We start from the raw sequence: 20,995 nt of genomic DNA, 5'->3' as shown, positions 1-20,995 counted from the left end.
GCCCTGAGCCCAAGGCAGACGCTTAACGACTGCGCCACCCAGGCGCCCCCCTCTTCCTTTTGGACTGTTAAAATTAAACTCAGGGTTCTGAGGGACCAGCTCTCTGGTTAGGCAGCCAAGTGGTGGTGAAGGAGCAGGAGCAAGAAATTGGTTTGGCTTTGGGCCCTGTGACCTTGGGCAAATCATAAGCACTCTGGGCTTTAGCCTCATACCCTGCAAAGAAAAAGGGTTGATGTAAATGAACTGAGAGTCTCTCTGACTCTCCTATTCTGTGATCGTCTCCTTCCAGAGATGTTTTCTGAGTCCCTATAAGGTGACAAAGATGAAGCCAACCTCATCCCTGTTTCTCATTAACTCATCGCAGAGTAGAATCTGCAGTGCCACTGCTGTCTTAATAGGCAGGCTACTTATTCTGCCTGTTTCCTCATTTGAAAAATGAGGATGACACCTACCTGGAAGAGTGATGAAGATACAGATAATGTATCAACAAACATACAGCTACAGTTTGAACACATCACAGTACCTGGCATTATTAGTCCCTAACTGAGTGATTCTATTGATGTATAGTTGTTTCTCTAGCAGCTGTGGATGTTTGTGAAGGGCCAAGCCCAGATGGCCCCGTGTCACCCAGTAATCAGCACATCTGGAGTTGTCTGGCTGGGTGCCCTATAGCCATGTCTCTCTGTGTGTCAGCTGTCCTCCCTGGAAAGGGAGTCTGTGTGTGACCTTGGATTCATAGCACCCAGCATGTTAGCCTGTCCAAAGAAATTGGCTTGTTTGAGCTGGTAGGTGCCAGGAGCTATCAGTAGGATAGTCTCTGGTGTGGCTTCTGACTGGCTTTGCCTTTAACATATACTCATTAAAATGATTCTGAAAGCAAATAAAAAACAATGTCCTTTCCTACCTTCTGAACCCAAGGCCTTTACAGCTTGGGGCAGAAATAGCCAGATGCCACGGAAGAGAAGGGGCCTGACCTGGTCCTCACTTCCCTTCCTGTGCCCCGAATCTGTCCTAACCCATCCTCTTCCTGCCCTGTGACATCTCCATCCCCCTTTCTTTTCCTGCCTTAAGGCACATTCAGGTCCCCTGTCCTGAAATAACCTCTTCTTGACCCTAAAACTTATATTTGTCAGAGAGAGGCATCCTGGAAAGTAGAAAGAGCTTTGGGCTTGAAGGTAGGAGATTCAAATCTTAGCTGTGCCACTTACTGGCTCATGTGACCTTTAGCACACCACATAATCTCTCTGAGTCTCTGTTTCTTCCTATTTAGGATAAACCTGTTCAACATATTAGTACATAATAGGTGCCGAGTAAGGGAGCGCTCCCTTACCCAGGTTTTGTGACACCATCATCCTGGGTCCTTCCCCAGTCCCTCTCTTCTTCACTGTCTACCTGTCCCCAGTTGTGATGTCCTCTGAGCTCTGGCTTCCTTTTTTCCTGCTCAGGATCTCATCTATTCCAGCCCAGTGGACACAGCTCGCAAGGTACTAATTGTCCTAAGGACCTTTTTGAGGAAGAATGAGGATGTCGAAGTGGGTGGTCTCATCCGAGGTCACTTCCTGTTGATCCTACAGCATCTATTGGTGGAACATGGGGCCTCTCCCTCAGGAGGTCAGTCTGGAGCTGTCAGGGGCATGTTTTGACCTGAAACTCAGGACTGGCATCTCTGCCCTGATGAGCTCCACTCCAGAAGAAAGAGTCAGTTTTCTCTGCAAAATAAAAGTCAGGCCAGTGTGGCATCTAGCTAAATCATACCTCCTTCCTCTCATCAGAGCATGAGAGCTCAACATACTTGGATACATATGTGTGTGTGCGTGTGTGTGTGTGTGTGTGTGTACGTGCAGAGTGCGTGTGTTTATGTTTAATGTTTCTGTGTGTTTAGTATAGGTGGGTGTGTTCAATCTATGCATGCATGTCCCCACCCCGCATGGTGTGTGCCCAGAGCTATTTGTCACAAGAATGGTAGCCCTGAGTTGGGAAGAAGAAAGTGGGAAATAATGGGGGAGGCCAGGAAGGGAGCAGCAGCCTGCAGGGGCAAGGAAGAGGGTGGATCTGAAATGTGTTAGAAGCTGCCAGTGAGATCCAGAAGGATAGTTTCCAAATCTGGAATGGGACTCCCTGGAGTCAAGGAAGTTTGGCGTTTGGTACAGTTTAAAGACACTGAAAAGGTTAGCATTGGTTTATCTTTTCCTATTTTTAAAAAGTTAAATTTTAAGATTTCCAAGCAATTAAGAGGAAGTGGGATCCAGTCCTGACAGAGGATGGAAGTTTGGAGGAAGATTTAAGGGTGTCTGGAGGAGCTGAGCCTTTCCTTTTCAGGGAAGGATAAGTCACATCTGATAATAGTGTGTAAAAGCCATGAGATTTTGTGGAAATATAGTTGAAAAAACGTGGGCATTGAACTCAGACTTAGGTTCAAGGCCTGGCCCTGCCACTAACTGGCTGTGGGAGCTTGGACAAGTCACTCAGCCTCTCTGAGCCTGTTTTCTTAACTACAAAATAGAAATAATCCCTATTTCACAAGGGGGATTAAGTGAATTATTAAATTTCTGGTACCCAGCCCAGAGTTGACGCTCAATATGTCAGTTGCTCCTGTGCCCAAGGAAGAAGGCAGGAGGTAGGGGTGAATCCCAACAAACATTTATAGTAGAGTAGGGTGTCTGTCTGACCTTGGGATGATCTGAGTATTAGGTCTCCTGACTAGCCCTCCTTGTTCCTCACAGCCTCAGGGAACCTGCCATTGCTACTGAGCCTCCTTTCTTTAGTGCAGCTGAAGAACACGTCAGAGCAAGAACTGGACAGCATGGCCATGAAGCTTCTTCACCAAGGTGCTTGGGCTTGGGACAATGCCTGAGGGACCAGGGCTGGGCATGCTCCTTTATTCCATCATTCAGCCCTTTGGAAGAAGCTAGTGGGTCACTGTTCCTGTGGGCTTCTTGCTGTGGGACCTTTTAGATCTTTCTCTGGTTGTACTGTGGGAGTGTTTGGGAAATGAAACAAAACAAAAACAGAACACTGTGTGAAAGGCACAGCTCTGGAGTCGGAAATGCCTGGGTTTGTTCTCAGTCACTAGTTACCTAACCTTGGGCAGTCACCTAGCTTTAGGTTCCTCACAGGTAAAACAGTAGTACTTAGCTGATTTAGAGTTGAGATAAGAGATAGATGTCTAATGCTCACAATGCTTGGCACACGGTAGACCTCCAGAGCAACTCTCTGTGCAGACTCCCTTTTCCTGGCACAAGCTCAGTTCTCCAGCTCACTCCACAGCAGGCTCAGGATATGATGATCCACTTCACAGTTCTCTAGGCCTCTTTCACTCATACCCAAACCTCATTAGGACCTTTCATTGCCGATTAATGCAGTTGCCACTTTATAGGCTGCATCCTTAGGAAGATTTATTGAGGAAATACTGAGATCAATAAGAAAAATGTTGTGTCTTCAGTACCTGTGGACTGTCAGGTGCTCTGGCCACAAGTGAGGACGGTTCTTTCCCCGCCTGGAGCCCTGGCCACCTCATGAGATTGATGTCAGGCTTAAAAAGTGCCTTCGGGCCTGGCCTGGTGCTGGTCCTCCCAGCCTGTCTGTCAGGTCAAGGGTAACACTCAGCTGGGAGGGAAGACTGCCTGTGACAAAATCAAACCGCTGTCTAAAGGGCCTCTGGAGGGGGTAATAATGATCTGAAATGTAATATACATTTATATGTAACCCTTTTATTTGAGAGCATTGCAAGTAGAGGACAGGGGTGAGGAGGGGGCTGCTTGTCTGGTTGACCACAAGCCACTCAGAAGTTAAGTGTGATGTGGCTGCCAAAACAGTGAATGGAAACTTAGGTAGGTTTCCTATTGAGGCGACGCGGGGCAGGGGAGCAAAGAGTGCCGAATCCTAGGAGGAAAGGGATGTGTTCTATAGAAGTCTACTCTACAGTGTAGTAACTACTCTGATGAGGGTGGAGGAGCATGAAGAGGCATCTCATCTTGCCTTGAGAGGTTACAGAGGGCTTCATGGAGGAGGTAAACTTCGAGCTGAATCTCCAATGCTGAATAGGAGTTAAAGGAGTTAGCCAGATGAGGGTGATATGAGAGAATATGGCAAGTTCAGGGAGCTGCCCACTGATGGTGTTGGAGTCCCCTGGGAAGGTGGTGAGTGCCCCATTGCTGGAAGATTTCAGAGTCTGGATCTTTTCCTGCTAGGAGTGGCAGGTTGACCTGGATGAGCTCTGCAGACTCTCCACCCTGGAGTCTTTGCTGGCATGAATGCTGTTACGGGATGCCTTTAGAGCATGTAAACCTGTGTAGCCTGTTCTAATGTACGGCCCTGGGCTGCTTGCCTTCAGGTTTGCTACTGTGTTTCTTTTCCTTGGCTGCATTACCAGGAACACGTAGTTTGTGCTTGGTCCCCAAGACTGACAGACTGACATCTGAAATTAGCCAGTTGAAGGCCATTATCTGTGAGAATTGTGAGTGCTGGTGTGCATTAAACCCCTGGAGTGCTACATGATGGGGTGCCTGGGGACTCTCTTGCAGTGAGCAAGCTGTGTGGGAAATGCAGCCCTGCTGATGTGGACATCCTGCAGCCCTCCTTCAACTTCCTGTATTGGAGCCTTCATCAGACTACACCAAGCAGTCAGAAAAGAGGTGCTGGGGTCCCAGCTGAGACAATGAAGAGGAAGGGTGCTGGGCAATGTCTGTGGCCATTGCTGCCCTTAGTTTTTTCCGCTTATGAAAATATATAAGGGGAGGATGTCACTGGGCCAGATGGTCATAAGGTCCTTTCTGGTTCTGATAACCTGTGGTTCTAGAATGAAGTTGGAACCCTTAGAGCCTAAAGCCGATCCTTTTGTTCATTCATCATGTGTGCATGAAGTCCCCGTCAGGTGCTAACCACAATGCTGGCCCTGAGCAGGGGCTCCCAAGTAACTCCTGTGGCCCTTGCCCCACCAAACAATCTCCAGCTGCTGCAGTGCTCCTTAGCAGCACGGCCCTGATTGAGCTTCTGGAGAAGACTCTGGCACTCACCTGGACCGAGGTGGACTCTCCCAGCACCACACTCCTTTGCTCCGCCTGGCTGCTCACTGCCTCCTTCTCTGCTCAGCAGCACGATGGCAGTCTGCAGGTGAGTCACTAACTCCTGTGGCTTTGGGGCACGGGGTGGCGCATAGAGGAGTGACAAACTCCTGAGTTCTCGTTCCAGCCCTGTGGCTTATTAGCTGAATAACCTTGGCAAGGTATTTAATCTTTGAGCTTCAGTGTCCTTGCCTACTGAATGGGAAGAAAACATCCAGGGTTGTTGTCAGGTTGGTTTATATTAATTTATCATACATGGATTACCTACGTGCCAGGCTGTGTTCTAGACACAGAGGAATAAGAAATAAATACAGCATACACCACACTTGGGAAACTTGTATTGTAGTCTTTAAGCAAAGCCTCTAGAAATAACATTGTACCAGGCAAAGATAATGGAGAAAGGCATTCTATAAATGAATGAGAATAAAAGAGAACAATTTGAACAAAGACATGAAACTGCACAAATTTAGGACATGGTGTATGTATTTGGAGACTGATGAGGTACTGCGTGACTAGAATGTAGGGAGTGGACTGTCAGATTGGACAGGAAGGCAGAAGCCAGCCTGTGACCTTGTAGTGCTGGGTGGTAAGCTGTGAAATGCCAGACATGTGTAAGCTATCATCGTGATTGTTGGGGAAGGTGATGTGGGGAACGGGAACAGTGGACATATCCACAGAGCACCTCTTTCCTCTCAGTCCTTCCCCACCCCCTTGTATGGGACCTTGTCATCATAGTGCCCTGTGTGAACTCCTCTGTAGGCTGTTCCACATTCAGGTGTCTCCTTGCTAAACCTGACTGCTACTTGTGGATAGAAACCATCTTCTAGCCTTTGAGGTGTCTTTGCCCTGTGCCCAGCCTGTGCCATTCAAGTGCCGGGCACACGGTCATTTGTGTAGAAGTGAAGTCATTTTTAAAGTTTGGCCTCCAAAAAAACCAAAAAACAACAACAAAAAAATAAAGTTTGGCCTCTAAGGTGGCATCAGACTGTGGAGATCTATACTATAATAAGTCTTCTGGTTGTTGCCCACAGCATTGATTTGGGAAGGAACCTTTTCTGCTTTTCTGTGTGAGGCTGTTGGGCCCACCTGTACCCCTGCAGTCACCTGCCTGGATGGGAACCTGCACCATGTCCCTGGCTCTGTCCTGGTCTTCGGCTCACACCCAGCCAATTACCTACTAACCACCTCCACTCTAAGTACTCCCCACTGACTTAGCTTAGGCCTGATGGTTCGTCCTCACCACGAAATTGGCCTATTCAGTCTCCTGATCCCTGGCCTTTCTCTTGCTCCATATTTCCTGTCCCTGCAGTCAGTCTGTCTGCACTCTCCACATGGATGCTGAGACGCTGCTTACCTGGCCCTTCTGCAGCCTTACTTTCTGCCATTCCACCCTCCTTCTCTGTCCTTTGACCAACTGTTAGCCCTTCTCCAAATCAGCTCTGCTCTTTCACATATCCATACTGTTGATGGTTTGACTGTTTGATTCTTAATAGCCTCTATATTTTTTAAAGATTTTATTTATTTATTTGACAGGGAGAGAGAGAAAGAGAGAGTGAGCAAGCACAAGCAGGGAGAATGACAGAGGCAGAGGGAGAAGCAGGCTCCCCACTGAAAAGGGAGCTTGATGCGGGGCTTGATCCCAGGACCCTGGGATCATGACCTGAGCTACCCAGGCACCCCCAATAGCCTTTTATTTTATTTTATTATTTTTTTAAAAGACTTTATTTATTCATTTGAGAGCGAGAAAGAGAGCACAAGCAAGGGGAGAGGTAGAAGGAGAGGGAGAAGCAGACTCCCCGCTAAGCTGGGAGCCTGATGTGGGGCTGGATCTCAGGACCTGGAGGAACCAAAGGCAGGTGCTCAACCACCTAAGCCACCCAGGTGCCCCTATTTTATTTTTTTTAAACATTTTATTTATTTACTTGTCAGAGAGAGAGAGAGCACACGAGCAGGGGGAGTAGAAACAGGGAGAAGCAGGTTCCCTGCTGACCAAGGAGCAAAATGTGGGACTCGATCCCAGAACCTTGGGATCATGACCTGAGCCAAAGGCAGAGGCTTAACTGACTGAGCCACCCAGGTGTTCCAATAGCCTTTATTTTTAAGACGGCTTTACGTGTACTGAAAAATTGAGCCGATAGCACAGAGAGTTCCCAAATAACTCCCACACAGTTTTCTCTACTAACATCTTACATTAGTATGTTATCTCAATACCTTTGTACAAGTTGATTCTTCTGCCTAGAACCTGCTGATTCCATTAGCCAACAAGCATTTTAGAGGAACTGCTTTGTGCCAAACTGTGATAGATCCAAGCAGAGAAGTAATTCCTGCCTTGAAGCAGCATGTGTTCTGGGTGAAGAGAGCAGAGCAGACTCGGCTTTGAACCCGCCACTCCCAACTAACCCCCTCAGTTTGGACATTGCTTTTACTTTAAAGAGCACGTTTCCCAACGCTGATCCTCAGCTATTCTTCACAATAGTTCTGGGGGGAGTGAAAGCAGGTGGCATTATTCCCATTTCATACGTGAAGAGAGTGAGGTGGGCTGGGAGAGGGGCAGTGATTTCTCCTTGGCCACACGGCTAGCTAGTGGCAGAGCCAGGGTTTTGATTCTGGGCTATCTGACTCTAGATATAAGTTAGTTGGATGGTGGGCTGAGGTGAAGACTGAACCACAGATGAGGCCAGGGAGGCTCCCTGGTGGAAGAGTTCCTTGATGATGGGGGAGATTTGGGAGAGGAAGTGTTCTCTATGTACAGGCTAATTTGCCTCCTCACATTCTGAGTTCAGGACTGGTGGGCTCACAAGGATGTGTGGCCGCCTCTGTCCCTCTGGATGCAGTGGGTATGTGTGGGTACATAGAAGATATTGGGACAGGTTATTTTCTGCTCAAGCTTCCAGAATGTGGGAGCTGTCCCCTTACCTCTGCCCTGCCAGGTTCACCAGACACTGTCCATAGAACTGGACCAAGTATTGAAGGTCCTCAGCTTTCCAAAGAAAAACGCTGCGCTGCTCTCAGGTATGGCCCCAGGGACCTCTAGCAAGAAAAGAAGAGCTTTTCCCTTAGACTGTGAGATGGGACCACTCCCCCCAGATCAGCTTATGGTCACCCCATTATTATCTCCACTGTCTTCCCGCTGTGATAGAGCTAGGTGGGATGTGGGGAAAGGAGGCAGAAACTGCGTGTAAGGGGCTTCTTGCTTTCAGCTGCCATCTTATGCTTCCTGCGGACAGCCCTGCAACAAAGCTTTTCCTCTGCCCTTGTGGCCCTGGTGCCCTCAGGGGCCCAGCCACCACCGGCCCCTGAGAACACTGTCCTAGCTCCACTGAGAACATCACAGGTATTGTCCCTGGTCATTGGACTGCAGAACCTCTTGGTGCAGGTAAGGCCCTTGCTGAATGGGACCCTAGCAGTGGAGCCTGCTTCTCCCAGAACAACAGTAGGAAGGGGTGGCTGCCTGTCAAGAACCTGGTATTTCCTCCAGGATCGGAGGGTGGATTAATTGGGATTTTTAAAGTTATAGTGACAGAAATGAAACTCAAAATGGCTCATAACTGAGAAGGCCAGGGGTCAGCACTGGCTTCAGGCCTAGCTGGATCCCAGAGGCTCAGACAATGTCATCAGAACTCTGTCTCCATGTCTTGGTTCTGCATTTCTCTCAGCTTTGTTCTCATGGGATGGTAGGATGACCACCAGCAGCACCTTTTCAGCAGCAAGAGACTTTCTCTTTCCCAGCAATCCCCAGAACTGAGTCTCATTAGCCTGGCTTGGGTAACGTTCCAGTCACTGTGGCTGGGCAATATGATGCTCTGGTTGACCTGGATTTGGCCAGCGCCTTCTTCCAGAGGCTAGGGCCTATGACCAGCTCTCCATGACTCACGTAGACTGAACACGGAAGAGGGATGGTTCTGCAAAAGAAAACTGTTCACAGAAAAAGGTGGAGTGAATTTCGTGTAAGCCAAAACCGTAGATGTCTACCCCAGAGGGTTTTATGTTTCACAGCTTATAGGACTTTCAGAGATCATTTTTTATCCAGCCATCGAATACTGTGAAGAGTAGTGGGGAGATGGAGATATGTCAGGTGCCTGCCTTTGAGGGGTGAGCATTTGGTTGGGGGCTGCTATATAGAAAAGAGATGATAACACAGTGTTGTCAGTTTGGGGCTAAAGGGACACACTGCACTGTGGGGGTACTGGATGTAACTAGTAGGCTGGTGTAGGTTTAGTGCAGAACTAGCTGTCAGAGAGGGTTTCCTGGAAGAGGTGCTTGAGCTGGGCTGGAAAGACCATGTGACTTGTCCTACCTCCCCAAGGGCAGGGGGTGATCAGAAATGGCATTAATCTTGATGGCAGTACCATTTTGTTCTCTGGTATGGACTCATTCCCTGTCCCTGGCCTCGTGGCCTCTCTCCCACCCTTGATGCCCCAGGACTTTCTTCTCTTTTAAGAGGCTTATTGTGTATTATTTTCAAATATGAGCTGGTCACCATAGGGTGACTGAAGCCCTAGATGTTTATGCTGTTTTAGTTATACTTGGACTCTCTTTTCTTGCCCTTTGGAGCTTGTCCAAGGGAGACAACCAGATCTGATCTGATCTGATGGCAAGTCATTCATGAGACAAGAGGAGGGAGGTGGGGGGAGCCAGCAAATGAGTGAGAGGAGTTGCAGAGACTTCCTGGGGGTGGGGGTGGGGGCCTTGATTTGAGTAGACTCTATTTGGTGTCCAGATGATTACTGCACATATATGATATGTCTGTTGATTATGGGAGATTATATTCAAGGATTGATCCCCACTGGGCCTGTGCACAGTATGGGGAAAGTTGGAAATGTAAGGAGATAGAGGATGCTCCAGGAGCGGTCCTGTGCCAGCTCTGTGGTTACTGACTCTTGTCCTGCCAGCACATCTATGCACAAGGCTCTATACACTTAGCTCTCTCTCATGGAAGTCCCCATTTGCATATCAGTCTTCCCCAGGCTGTGAGCTCCTTAAAGGTAGGAACTGTGTCTGACTAATCTTTGTGTCTTGTTCCCCTTATGGGTTCAAAAAAATCAGGAATCAGATGAGAATCAAAACATCACCTTTATTTCTGGTAAACAGTAGGAGAACGTAGCTGGGACTTCAGGTCATACTGGGCTTTTTTTGGGTCTGGAATTTTTCCTATAGAGCAAAGGTGAAAGAATTTTCATGAGAGTCCAAGTCTAACTAAAACAGCATATGCCCATCACCTAGATTCTACCATTAACATTTTAGTATACTTGTTTTTTTATCTATCTAAAAAGAGCTTATTTTATTTTATTTTAGTTAATTTATTTGTTAATTCATTAATTTTTTATTTTATTTTATTTTATTTTCAAAGAGGGCTTTTAAACTACCTCTTTTCTCCCAGGCCAGGCCAGGAACCCACATAGGCAGGGAAATTATGTTTACATTATGGACACTTTGCCACATGGCCGCGATCTTAAGAGTTTAAGTTCATGAGAGCATGACCTTTAATACCTTGATCCTGTCCTGATGGCATGGTAAATGTTAAGCTAGCATTTTACCTGTTAGATAAATCTGTCCTTCAGTGAGGAGGAGCCAGTTAAATGTAGGAGGAAAGGCAAATGCTTTCTCTCCAATGTTTTTGAAAGGGCCAGAGTTTCTATTTTAATATTCAGAACATAAAAGAAAAATTACTCCCTTATACTTAACATCCAGCATAAAGCCCAGCACTGGTTTGGCATCCAATGTTTGTTGAATGAGTGAACGAGGACACAGAAATGAATATGATATGGTTCTAGCCATTTAAATACTCAGATTGTAGGAAATACTAATAATTACAATTAATGCCAAAATAATTACAATTAATGCCAAAATTATTTGAATCAAGAAAATCTCTACAGGAGAGGTTGCATTTGAACCAGGCCTTGAGTGATGAAAAACTTTCCTCAAACCAGGAGTCTAAACACTAAGGGCTCAATGACTTCCTGTAGCACCATGACCATTCACCTCCTCTGCCCAGGAGCCTAGATGTCACCAGGCCTGCAACACTCTTCTGTGTCTCTGGCAGTTTTGTCTTTTTTAATCATGGTAAAATATTATATAACAAAATTAACCATTTTAATCATTTTTAAGTTACAGTTCTTTAGTGGCAAGTACATTTACATTGTTGTACAAACACTACCACCTACTTTCTCCAAAACTTTTTCATCTTGTCAAACTAAAATTCTGTCTACATCAAACAATAACTCCCCATTGCCCCCTCTCCCCATCCCTTGACAACCACCATTCTACTTTCTGTCTCTATTTGACTAACTATTCTAGGTACCTCATATAAGTAGAATAATATACTATTTATCTCTCTGGGAGTTTTCGACTCTCCTCAACAGTCCCTGGGAAGGGGAATCAACTGGAGTAACTCATGAATTCCTCATGAAGAGGCTCCTGGATCTGTGTGGGGCCTTGCTCAGCCTCACAGCCACTGTCCCGGTCACTACCTGATGAAAAGGATCAAGTAGCCCCTTCCTCCTTTCTCTCACTGACACACTCCTGAGAAATTCTCTGGCCTTTTGTTTTCAGCCATAATGACCTTTCTGTCACTGCCCTTGACCCAAGGAAGTATATAGAAGAGTCATTTTGTTTCTCTGTCCTTCCCCCGGGGCTGGAGCTAAACCTCCTTCAGACCCTTTCATAGGTTTGCTGTTTAGAAATAGTTCTTTATTTGTTCAATCATTCATCCATTCAGCAAACATTATTCCATAGCAATCTAAGAATAGAGAAGGTCTCTCTCTCTCTCTCTCTCTCTCTGTGTGTGTGTGTCTCTCCTAAGCTCTCAGAATAGTTTATTCAGCCCTGTAATAAGGATCACACTTATCATATTTTATCATATGGTCAGTCGTCTGCATTTCTGTCTTCTTCTGTAAAACTGTGAGTTTCTTTTAGGCAAAAACTTCTGGGGCGCCTGGGTGTCTCAGTCGTTTAAGCGGCTGCCTTTGGCTCAAGTCATGATCCCAGGGTCCTGGGATCAAGCCCCTCATCGGCTCCTTGCTCAGTGGAGAGCGTGCTTCTCCCTCTCCCCCTGCCTGCCGCTCTGCCTACTTGTGTTCTCTATCTCTCTGTCAAATAAATAAAATCTTAAAAAAACAAAAAACAAAAAACACTTCTGCTGCTTGTGAGGGTCAGAGGAGGCCTCACAGAGAAGGTGACATTGAATTCAGCCTTGAACAGTGTCTAGGCAGAGGTAGAGGGAAGGGCGTTGCAGGCAGGGAAGACAGCATGAGCAAAAGCATGTAATGTAGAAGTGTGCAGTGGGGTGTGGGGGGTGACGAGAAGTAGAGGATGACACTGAGGAGCTGGGCAGGGGCCATACCAGTCAGTACCTTACGTACTAGGCCAAGAAGTGTTGGGGGGGAGCCATGAAGGGCGTCTATCAGACTGAGTTTTCGAAAGATCACTGGCAACCCCAGTAGGGAAGAGGGGTGGGAGGGGAAAGCCTGAAGGCAAGGGGACTGTTGAGCAAGGGCCTGTTGCAGTGACCCAAGTAAATGACAGTGAGGCTCATTTCATACCCACTGTGATAGCTAAAACAAAAAAGACAGATAATATCAAAGGCAGGTAAGAATGTACAGTAAATGGAACCCTCACAGGTTGTTGATGGGAATGCAAAATGACGCAGCTACTTTGAAAACATCCTGGAAGTACTTCAAAAAGATAAACGTGGAATTACCAGATGACTCAACAATTCTACTCCCAGGTATTATGCCCAAGAAAATTGAAAGCGTTTATCTACACAAAAGCTTGTATACAGATGTTCATAGCAGTACTATTCATAATAGTTCCAAAGTACAAAGAACCCCAATGCTCACCAGCTAATGAATGGGTAAATAAATTGTATGTACATACAATTCAATACTATCTGGCCATAAAAAGTAAGGAAGTAGTAACATATTACAACAGAGATGAACCTTGAAAACATGCTCAGTGAAAGAAGCCAGACATGAAAAGCCACATATGATATTTCTAGATGAAATGTCCAGGATAGGCAAATCTGTAGAGACAGAGAGTAGATTAGTGGTTGCCTAGGACTGGGGTTGGGGGACAGGGAATGGGGAACAGCTGCTAATGAGTAATGAGGTTTCTCTTTGGGATGATGAAAATATTCTGGAATTATATAGCTACACAACTCTGTGAATGTACTAAAAACTACTGATCTGTACCTTTAAAAGGATGAATTTTATGGTTTATGAATTATATGTCGTTAAAGCTGTTATTTTAAAAACCGGTATCAAGCGGGAGAAGAATGACAGTATCGCGTAAGCTAGGCACTGAGTGCTGGTTCTCGAGGGCCAAAGCAGCCATGCAGCATCGGCACCACTGATGGAGTGCTGGGCAGCGTGTGCAGAATCTGCAGCTGTCTAACACAAGGTGGCCCAGTGCAGTGCAGTGGAAGGGGTATTGGCCAGAATCACAGAAATCTGCACTGTAGCCCCCTCCCACCTCCTAACTCTGAGGGGGTTTAGCAAGTCAGTTCTTCTTATTGATTCTCCATTTTTCTATCTGCAAAATAAAAGGAGTCTTTCAGCATGAAGTGATTTGGGCCTATGAGAGCAGCTCCCATTCTCCCAGAAATGGAGCACAGCATAGAAGTGTTTGTTGCAGTGAGGATGGAGACAGTGTCCAGGGTTCACCATGCTGGGTCCATGGGGGAAAGAGGGTAGGTTAATAGCAGTGGAAGGGTCTGAAGAAGGGCTGTGGTCACTGGTGTGATTTGCATGGCATTGGAGTAGGGCAAAGCCAGGGCAAAACTTCCCTTCTGCTTAGTTCTCAGAGGAACCACAGGACTATAAATCTCTGAATGTCTCCGGAGTAGAAATACAGTAGGTTTGTTTTGGGTTTCTTTGGAGATGGAGACCTTGGCCAGCAGGTGGAGCTGCAGGAAGACAGGAGGGGGCCTTTTCTTATGGCCAGGACTGTCTTAACGGTAGAGCTGGCCACTTTGGAAGGAATGGAGAAGAGTGTTTTATGGCTGGGGGTCTCCAAGCAGAAACCAGGTGTCCCCAGCAAGAACTCCTGCTGGATTCCAGTCCAGTTTCTACATCTCTGTGGAGACCTGGGAAAGGATACGTGTGGGTGTGGGCAGGGAAGAGACAGTTATCCTTGTGCTCAGACTTGGCTTCGTGATTGGGGTGGGCGTGGGATGTTGTTATCATTTGGGAAATCAGTGAGCTAATTAGGTTTATGAGCCATGAGGTTTTGATCTCAAAGATCGTTCCTACTAGAGCAGAGGTTCATGTTAGGTTAAGGTTCTAGGAAACTAGGAGGTAGAGAGAGAACATGTACTGAGTGCCTACTCTGTGTAAGCACTTGGCATATGTTATTTATTCATCACAACTCCTCTATAAGGTAGAAATTATCATCTCAGTTGTTGTTTTTTTTTTAAGTAGGCTTCATGCTCAGCATGGAGCCCAATGCAGGGCTCGAACTCACAGCCCTGAGATGAAGACCTGAGTTTAGATCAAGAATCGAGACCCCTACTGACTGAGCCACCCAGGAGCCCCAAGAATTTATTTTACATTGGAGGAGAAAGGGCACAAAGCTTAGGGTTTTGTTCTAGACCTGCCACCTACTGATACGTACAGGTGTCTTTAGGTCAATTATTTTTTCTCTGGGCCTCCTTTTCTCACCTATAAAATGAGGTGAGTGGATTAGATCAAACACTTCAAGTTATGTGCCTTGGAGGTTTTAGGTGTTCTGTGGAGAAAACCCAGGGGTTGTGAAAGAGGGGGGTTTCCCCTGTTGTGCATTTCATGAGGCTGCTCTCATACTTTGAGTGTTTACTCTGTGCCAAGCACTGGCTGAACACTCTGTATCCAGTCTCATCCAGCCCTCTCAGCAACCCGGTAATTTTTTTATCCCCAGTCAGCAAGGGTAGGTGACCTCGGCCAGGGTCACATAGATGGTAAGAGACTAAGCAAGGACACAAGCCCAAGTCTGTCCCATATTCTTTTTAATAATTTTATTTTAAAATTTTATTTTTTAAAAGATCTTATTTATTTAAGAGAGAGAGATAGCAAGAGAGCATGAATGGGGGGGAAGGACAGAGGGAAAGGGAGAAGTAGACTCCCTGCTGAGCAGGGAGTTCCATGACTGGATGAGGATTCGGGGCTCTATACCAAGAACCTGAGCTCAGGACCTAAGCTAAAGTCAGATGCTTAACCAACTGAGCCACCCAGATGCCCTGTCCCATATGCTTAACCCCCACATTGCTGCCTTCCAAAGAACAGTGTGAAGACAGCATAGCTGTTTTGTTGTTGTTGTTAGTTTTTTTTTTTTTTTTTTTTACTCAGGCTAGATCTCTTTATTTAAAGATAAATAACCTTTATTCCTAGATTTTCGTCTTTATTTCTAATTTTGTAACCCTTCCTGTATCTAATCTTTGGTGAATGGCTTCAAGCCTCTTTGGTAAAGGTGGGAGGAAACTTTTGGTATACATTTTGGCTGTGTAGCAATATGCTTTCTCAAGATCCCGTCTCCTTGTTTGAGCTGCTCTGGATCTATCCACGGGCTCTGAAGTCTGGGAATTGGTTGATGAATAACCATAACTTTGCTGCTATAATATCATTTATTTAAAAAACCATGTTATTTGTTTTTACATTTTAAAAAATCAGTTTTTTTGAGATATAACTTACATGCAATAAAATTACCTGATTTTAAGTGTACAATTAAATGAGTTTCGACAGTTTTGTAAATGCTACCACAATCATGATATAGAAATTTCCATCACCCCAGAAAGTTCCCTTGTGCTTCTTTGTAGTCAGTCTCTTCTCCCCATCCCTGTCCCTCAGTAAATACTGATCAGCTTTCTGTCACTATAGTTTTACCATTTCTAGAATTCATATAAATGAAATCATACAAAATGTGGTCTTGTGTGTCTAGCTTTTGTCACTTAGCTTAATGCTTTTGAGATTCATTCATACTGTCATATGTGTCAGTACTTCTTTTTATTGGTGAGTCCATTATATGGCTGTACCACAAATGTTTACCCAGTCACCTATTGATTTGAGACTTCAGATTTTTGGCTATTATGCACAAAATTGTTCTTAATACTGAAGTACAAGTCTTTGTGTGGACATATGGTTTCATTTCTCTTGGGTACATATCTAGGAGTGGAATTGCTGGGTCAAATGACATATTCGCTTTGTAATGTGTGTAACAAGTTACCACAAATGTAAGGGCTTAGCACCACACTGTAATATCCCATAATTCTCTACATCAGATGTATGGGTGGGTTTGACCAAGTTTTTTACTTAGGGTCTCACAAGGCTGAAATAAAGGTGTTGGCCAGGCTGGGTGCTTATCTGGGGGATCTGGGGGAAAAAATCCACCTCTTCTTCAGGGGTCTCTTCCGGCTCTTTAAGGTTGCTCACATTCTTCCTTAGTCGCCCCTCTATCTTCAAACCACCAATGCATGCTGAATCTTTCTCATACCCTCGGGCTCTCTGGTTCTTCTGCCACCAGCCAGACAAAACTGCTTTTCAAGGGCTGGTGTGACTAGATTGGGCCCAAACAATCTCCCTTTTGCCATATATTGTAGCGTAATCACAGGAGTAACATCTGGGAGCAAAGGTCATGAGATAGTCTTAAAATTCTGCGTACCACATATGGTAAGTATATGTTTATAAGAAACCATCAGACTTTTCCAAAATGACTGCACCATTTCACTTTCCCATCAGAAGTATATGAGAGTTCCAGTTGCTCCACATTCTGACCCACATGGTATTGTCAGTCTTTTTAATTTTAGCGCTTAGTGGGTGTTGTAGTGGTATCACATGGTGGTTTTCATTTGCATTTCCCTAATGACTAATGATAATGAGATCTTTTGGTATGCTTATTAGAGCATAGAATTTTGTTTGATGTTAAGATTCTGCTTTAAAAAAAAGGTTGAAACCTACTGGCTTAGATAAACCCCGAGGTTCTTATAGAGTCTGTAATCTGTGAATCTCTTAGTGGGGCCCAGGGCTTAACTCTTTTTTTGAAACAGTCTCTCTCTCTTTTTTAAAAAAAGATTTTGTGTATTTATTTGAGAGAGAGAGAGAGAGCAGGAGCAGGGTGGGGGGGGCTGCTTACAGGGAAAGGGAGAAGCAGACTCCCTGCTGAGCAGGGAGCCTAACATGGGCTCAATCCCAGGACCCTGAGATCATGACCGGAGCTGAAGGCAGATGCTTAACCATCTGAGCCACCCAGGCACCCCTCCTTTTCTGAAACAGTCTCTTGAATGTAGGTGGAATGTAGGTAAATCATCAATATAAGCACTATGCTCTATGTGTGGGTTAGAGATGAAAACAACAAACATTTCTTGATCATCTACAGGGTTACAGTCCCAAATCTGAAATTCTGAAATCCAAATTATTCTGAAAACCAAATGTTTTTTTCTTGGTTGGCACCAAAACTCATTGGTAGCAAAACCTGACATGAAGGGGTTTTATTTGTTTGTTTGTTTGCAGAAGGACCCTCTGTTGTCGTATGCCTGTGTTGGCTGCCTAGAAGCCTTGCTTGACTACCTCCACACCCGGAGCCCAGACATTGGTAGAAACCTTCCCCATTCTCTGATGTTCCCATAGGGGCGGCCAGCCCCTGCCACCTTCCTGTCCTGGACTCCCAACCTCTGTTTTTTGATTCACACTCATTTTGTTTAATTCTTCTCATAACATGCAAGGGCACTGCAATGTCCATTATATGGATGAGGACACTGCAGTCCAAAGAGGTCAAGTAACCTGACCAACCAAGGTCACAAAGCTCCGAAGTGGCAGAGCCCTTCCTGTTGCCTGCTTCCCATGAGAGTGGGATATGTGGTCTCCCTGAGCCAGGCAGCACAGGTGGATAGAAGCTCAGGGAAGAAAGAAACTTCCAGTGGTCAGTTTGTCCAATGCCCTGCCTCTAGCTGAGCAGTCCCTTTTTGAGCCAATAAGAGAAAGTCCTCTTCAGCAATGTTCCAAGGCCTATGGAAAAGCAGCAGTAACAACCCAGGGTGACTGGTGTTTCCTATAGCATTCCATGTGGTCTCCCAGCCCTGGAATCGGTTTTTGCTGTTTACCCTCCTGGATGCTGGAGAGAGTTCCTTCCTCAGACCTGAGATCTTGAGGCTTATGACCCTGGTAAGTGCAGAATGGATGGTTCTGTCGTGTGAAGAATGTCATGAGCTGGGTGGTCCTGAAGAGGCCAGGTAGTGGGGTAGAAAGTAGAGGGGCTGGGTGAGCCTTCACCTTACAAGAGGCCTGCTCAGAGAATTCCTCTAAACGCCCACATCTTCTCACCCCAAAGGACCCAGATACTCTTTCTAATTCATTTGCACATGAGACATTGGCCAGGGCTTATCTGCCACATCCAGATCCTATGCTAGGGACCAAAGATGTCACTGAGCCAAAGGCTCTGCCTTTTAAGGGTCCCTCAGTTTAGAGAAGGAGATAGACAAGGAAACTAATAGTTAAAACATGATGTTATTAGTGGCACAGTAGAGGATATGCTAAGTGCCCGGCACACAGTGAATAAACAACAAAGCAGTGAGCCTGTGAACGATAGTAAAGTGGATCAATGAATAAATCAGTGTTTGGTGTGGGAACACATAGAAGAGGACTGTTGACCACTGAATAACGTGGGGGTTAGGGGTGCTGACCCCTGCACAGTTGGAAATCTGCATATTAACTTTTGACTCCTCCAAAACTCAACTACTAATAGCCCACTGTTGACTGGAAGCCTGATAACATGAACAGTCAGTTAACACATATTTTGTATGTTATATGTACTAAATACTGTATTCTTATAATAAAGTAAGCTAGAAAAAGAAAATATTAAGAAAATCATAAAGAGAAAATACGTTTACAGTACTGTGCTGTATTTATCGAAAAAAATCTGTGTATAAGTGGACCTGTGCAGTTCACTCTCGTGTTGTTCAAAGGTTGACTGTAATAGCTTCTGCCAGAGCCAGGAGGGAGAGGTGAATAAGGATGTAGTAAGCACTCAATTAATACCTCTATTTCTTTAACAAAATGAAAACATTCAGCAGGAAGGTAACATTTTAGCTGAGGCCTGAAGGATTAGTAGGCAAAGAGGAGGAAAAGTATTCCAGGCAGTGCAGTGAAAATAGCAGGTAAATGAGCACATGGTGGTAGGTTTGAGTAATCACACATAGTCCTTTTGGCCATGAGTGTGAGGTGCAGGGCCAAGGAGTGAGGGGAAGGGTACTGAAGGGGTCAGCAGGGCCAACTCTATCAGGGTTTCATATTCTGCCTCATCTACCCCACTCTCCTATGACACAACCCCACCTCTGCCCACCAACTCTGAGCTCCTGCAGGCAGGGTTCTTTGGGCTTCAGATCTGTGCCCCCAGCCTGGTGCCAAACACAGCAGGGGCACAGGAAATATCTGTGAATGAAGGAAATGCCAGATCACTGTGTGTTTGGGGCTTCTCTCCCTGGCCTAGTTTGTGCGGTTCCAGAGCAGTAGTGTCCTCTCTCATGAGGAGGTGGGTCATGTTCTGCAAGGCGCAGCTTTGGCTGACCTCTCTACCCTATCGAACACCACACTCCAGGCTCTGCGTGGCTTCTTCCTGCAGGTAGGTGGAAAGGGGATGCTGTGTAATTACTGTAAGGCTAGAGCCTCCATGCCATCTTCTCTGCGGAGGACGGGTGCTCTGGCTACAGCAGCCAATGGGAGGTCAGGAGTGCAGAGGGTGGAGGGTTGAGAGAGCCTGTATGGAGTAGCTGCTAAGAAGGTCTGTCTTCCCTGCCTTCTTCTCCCCTCAGGTCCAGAGCATGGGCATCCTGGCTGATCACAGCACGACCCAGACCCTGCAGGCCTCCTTAGAGGGCCTTTCCCTGAGCACCTCCTCTGCCCAGCCACCCCTGGACATGCTGTATCCTTTCTCGCATCTGGGAGCCTTGGCCTGGGCAAGGTCACCCAGGCTATGGGAGGCTGTGGCATCATGCTTCAGAGGGGTGACACTGTCTACAGCCCTGTCCTTTAAAGCATTTGCATCAGTGAGAATAATAGTGATAGCAATGACAGTGACTTATTCTGTTTAAGTTCCTACCAAGGGCCACGCACATTACTTGCACTATGTTTAATCCTCACAGAAGCTAGGGTGTTAACACAGATGCTAACCAGAGAGGTTAAATGATGTGCCCAGGATCACACAGTATTAATAGCATCAGGATCTGACCCCCGTTTGTCTGTCTCTAAAGCCACATCACTAAACTCAGGAAGGAGCCAGTCCTTCCCCAGGAGCTTTGGAGAAAGTTGCCCAAACCCAGTTGATACAGGTGCTTCCCTCAGCCCAGTGGGGGGTGCTGGGTGACCTACCTGTCCCTGAGAAAGCCTGGGGCTGTGGGCGGTGGCTAGAGGCCCTCTGGGGGTGGTTGTGGTGCTTCAGAGACACTTCAGTCTGGGCATTGGGTCTGGTGCTTCCTCCCCATCCCCACTGGCTACCTCCCTGGTTCTCCTCCTTCCCCTGTGCCTGAAACAGTTCCCTATTGAATAGCAACTACATACCCTGGTGTTTGGATCCCAATTTTAGAATCCAGCCCACTATTCTTAAGAGCACCTCTGGGCTCTGGAAGTGTGGTTCTCCCATGGTTGGCTCCACCTTTCTGCTGTTTTCCTCTCATGTTTTGTTGCCAGTTGCCTGGGAGGGGTGGCTGTATCCCTGTCCCACATCAGAGACTGACCCTCATAACTTGAAGGCCCAGAAACAGAGAGAACTAAGACCTGGAGAAGAGAAAGTCAGAATTATTGGAGAAATTGTTGGGGAAATGAGTGAAAATTGTAGCCATTTACTCCATTGTTGAAATGGAGTCAGGAAATAAAATGATACACTCACATGTCTCTGTGGGCTCTCCAAAAACATTTCTGTCTCAACTTATCTTGGCTGCCTGGAGCTGATAACTCTGCCACTCGGATAGTGGA

General features: G+C 46.1%; 1 protein-coding gene across 1 annotated transcript in view; it reads left to right on the top strand.

Annotated features, from left to right (window-relative positions):
- Positions 1 to 20,852, top strand: part of MEI1 (meiotic double-stranded break formation protein 1) — a 71,170-nt gene extending 50,318 nt beyond the window's left edge. The window contains exons 21-31 of the mRNA XM_045780049.2: positions 1,446 to 1,611; positions 2,724 to 2,828; positions 4,524 to 4,634; positions 4,952 to 5,112; positions 7,994 to 8,075; positions 8,264 to 8,439; positions 17,540 to 17,621; positions 18,084 to 18,190; positions 19,515 to 19,646; positions 19,837 to 19,946; positions 20,711 to 20,852. Of these exons, the coding sequence (XP_045636005.1) occupies positions 1,446 to 1,611; positions 2,724 to 2,828; positions 4,524 to 4,634; positions 4,952 to 5,112; positions 7,994 to 8,075; positions 8,264 to 8,439; positions 17,540 to 17,621; positions 18,084 to 18,190; positions 19,515 to 19,646; positions 19,837 to 19,946; positions 20,711 to 20,756 (1,278 nt within the window). The 3' untranslated portion in view covers positions 20,757 to 20,852. The remainder of the gene's footprint in view (positions 1 to 1,445; positions 1,612 to 2,723; positions 2,829 to 4,523; positions 4,635 to 4,951; positions 5,113 to 7,993; positions 8,076 to 8,263; positions 8,440 to 17,539; positions 17,622 to 18,083; positions 18,191 to 19,514; positions 19,647 to 19,836; positions 19,947 to 20,710) is intronic.
- Positions 20,853 to 20,995: the final 143 nt, after the last annotated feature.

The sequence above is a fragment of the Ursus americanus genome, chromosome 17 (assembly GCF_024610735.1).
Source record: "Ursus americanus isolate L20-20 chromosome 17, mUrsAme1.1.p, whole genome shotgun sequence".
Taxonomy (NCBI): Eukaryota; Metazoa; Chordata; class Mammalia; order Carnivora; family Ursidae; genus Ursus; species Ursus americanus.
Note: the sequence above shows the minus strand (reverse complement) of the source record. Positions and strands in the feature narration are given on the sequence as shown.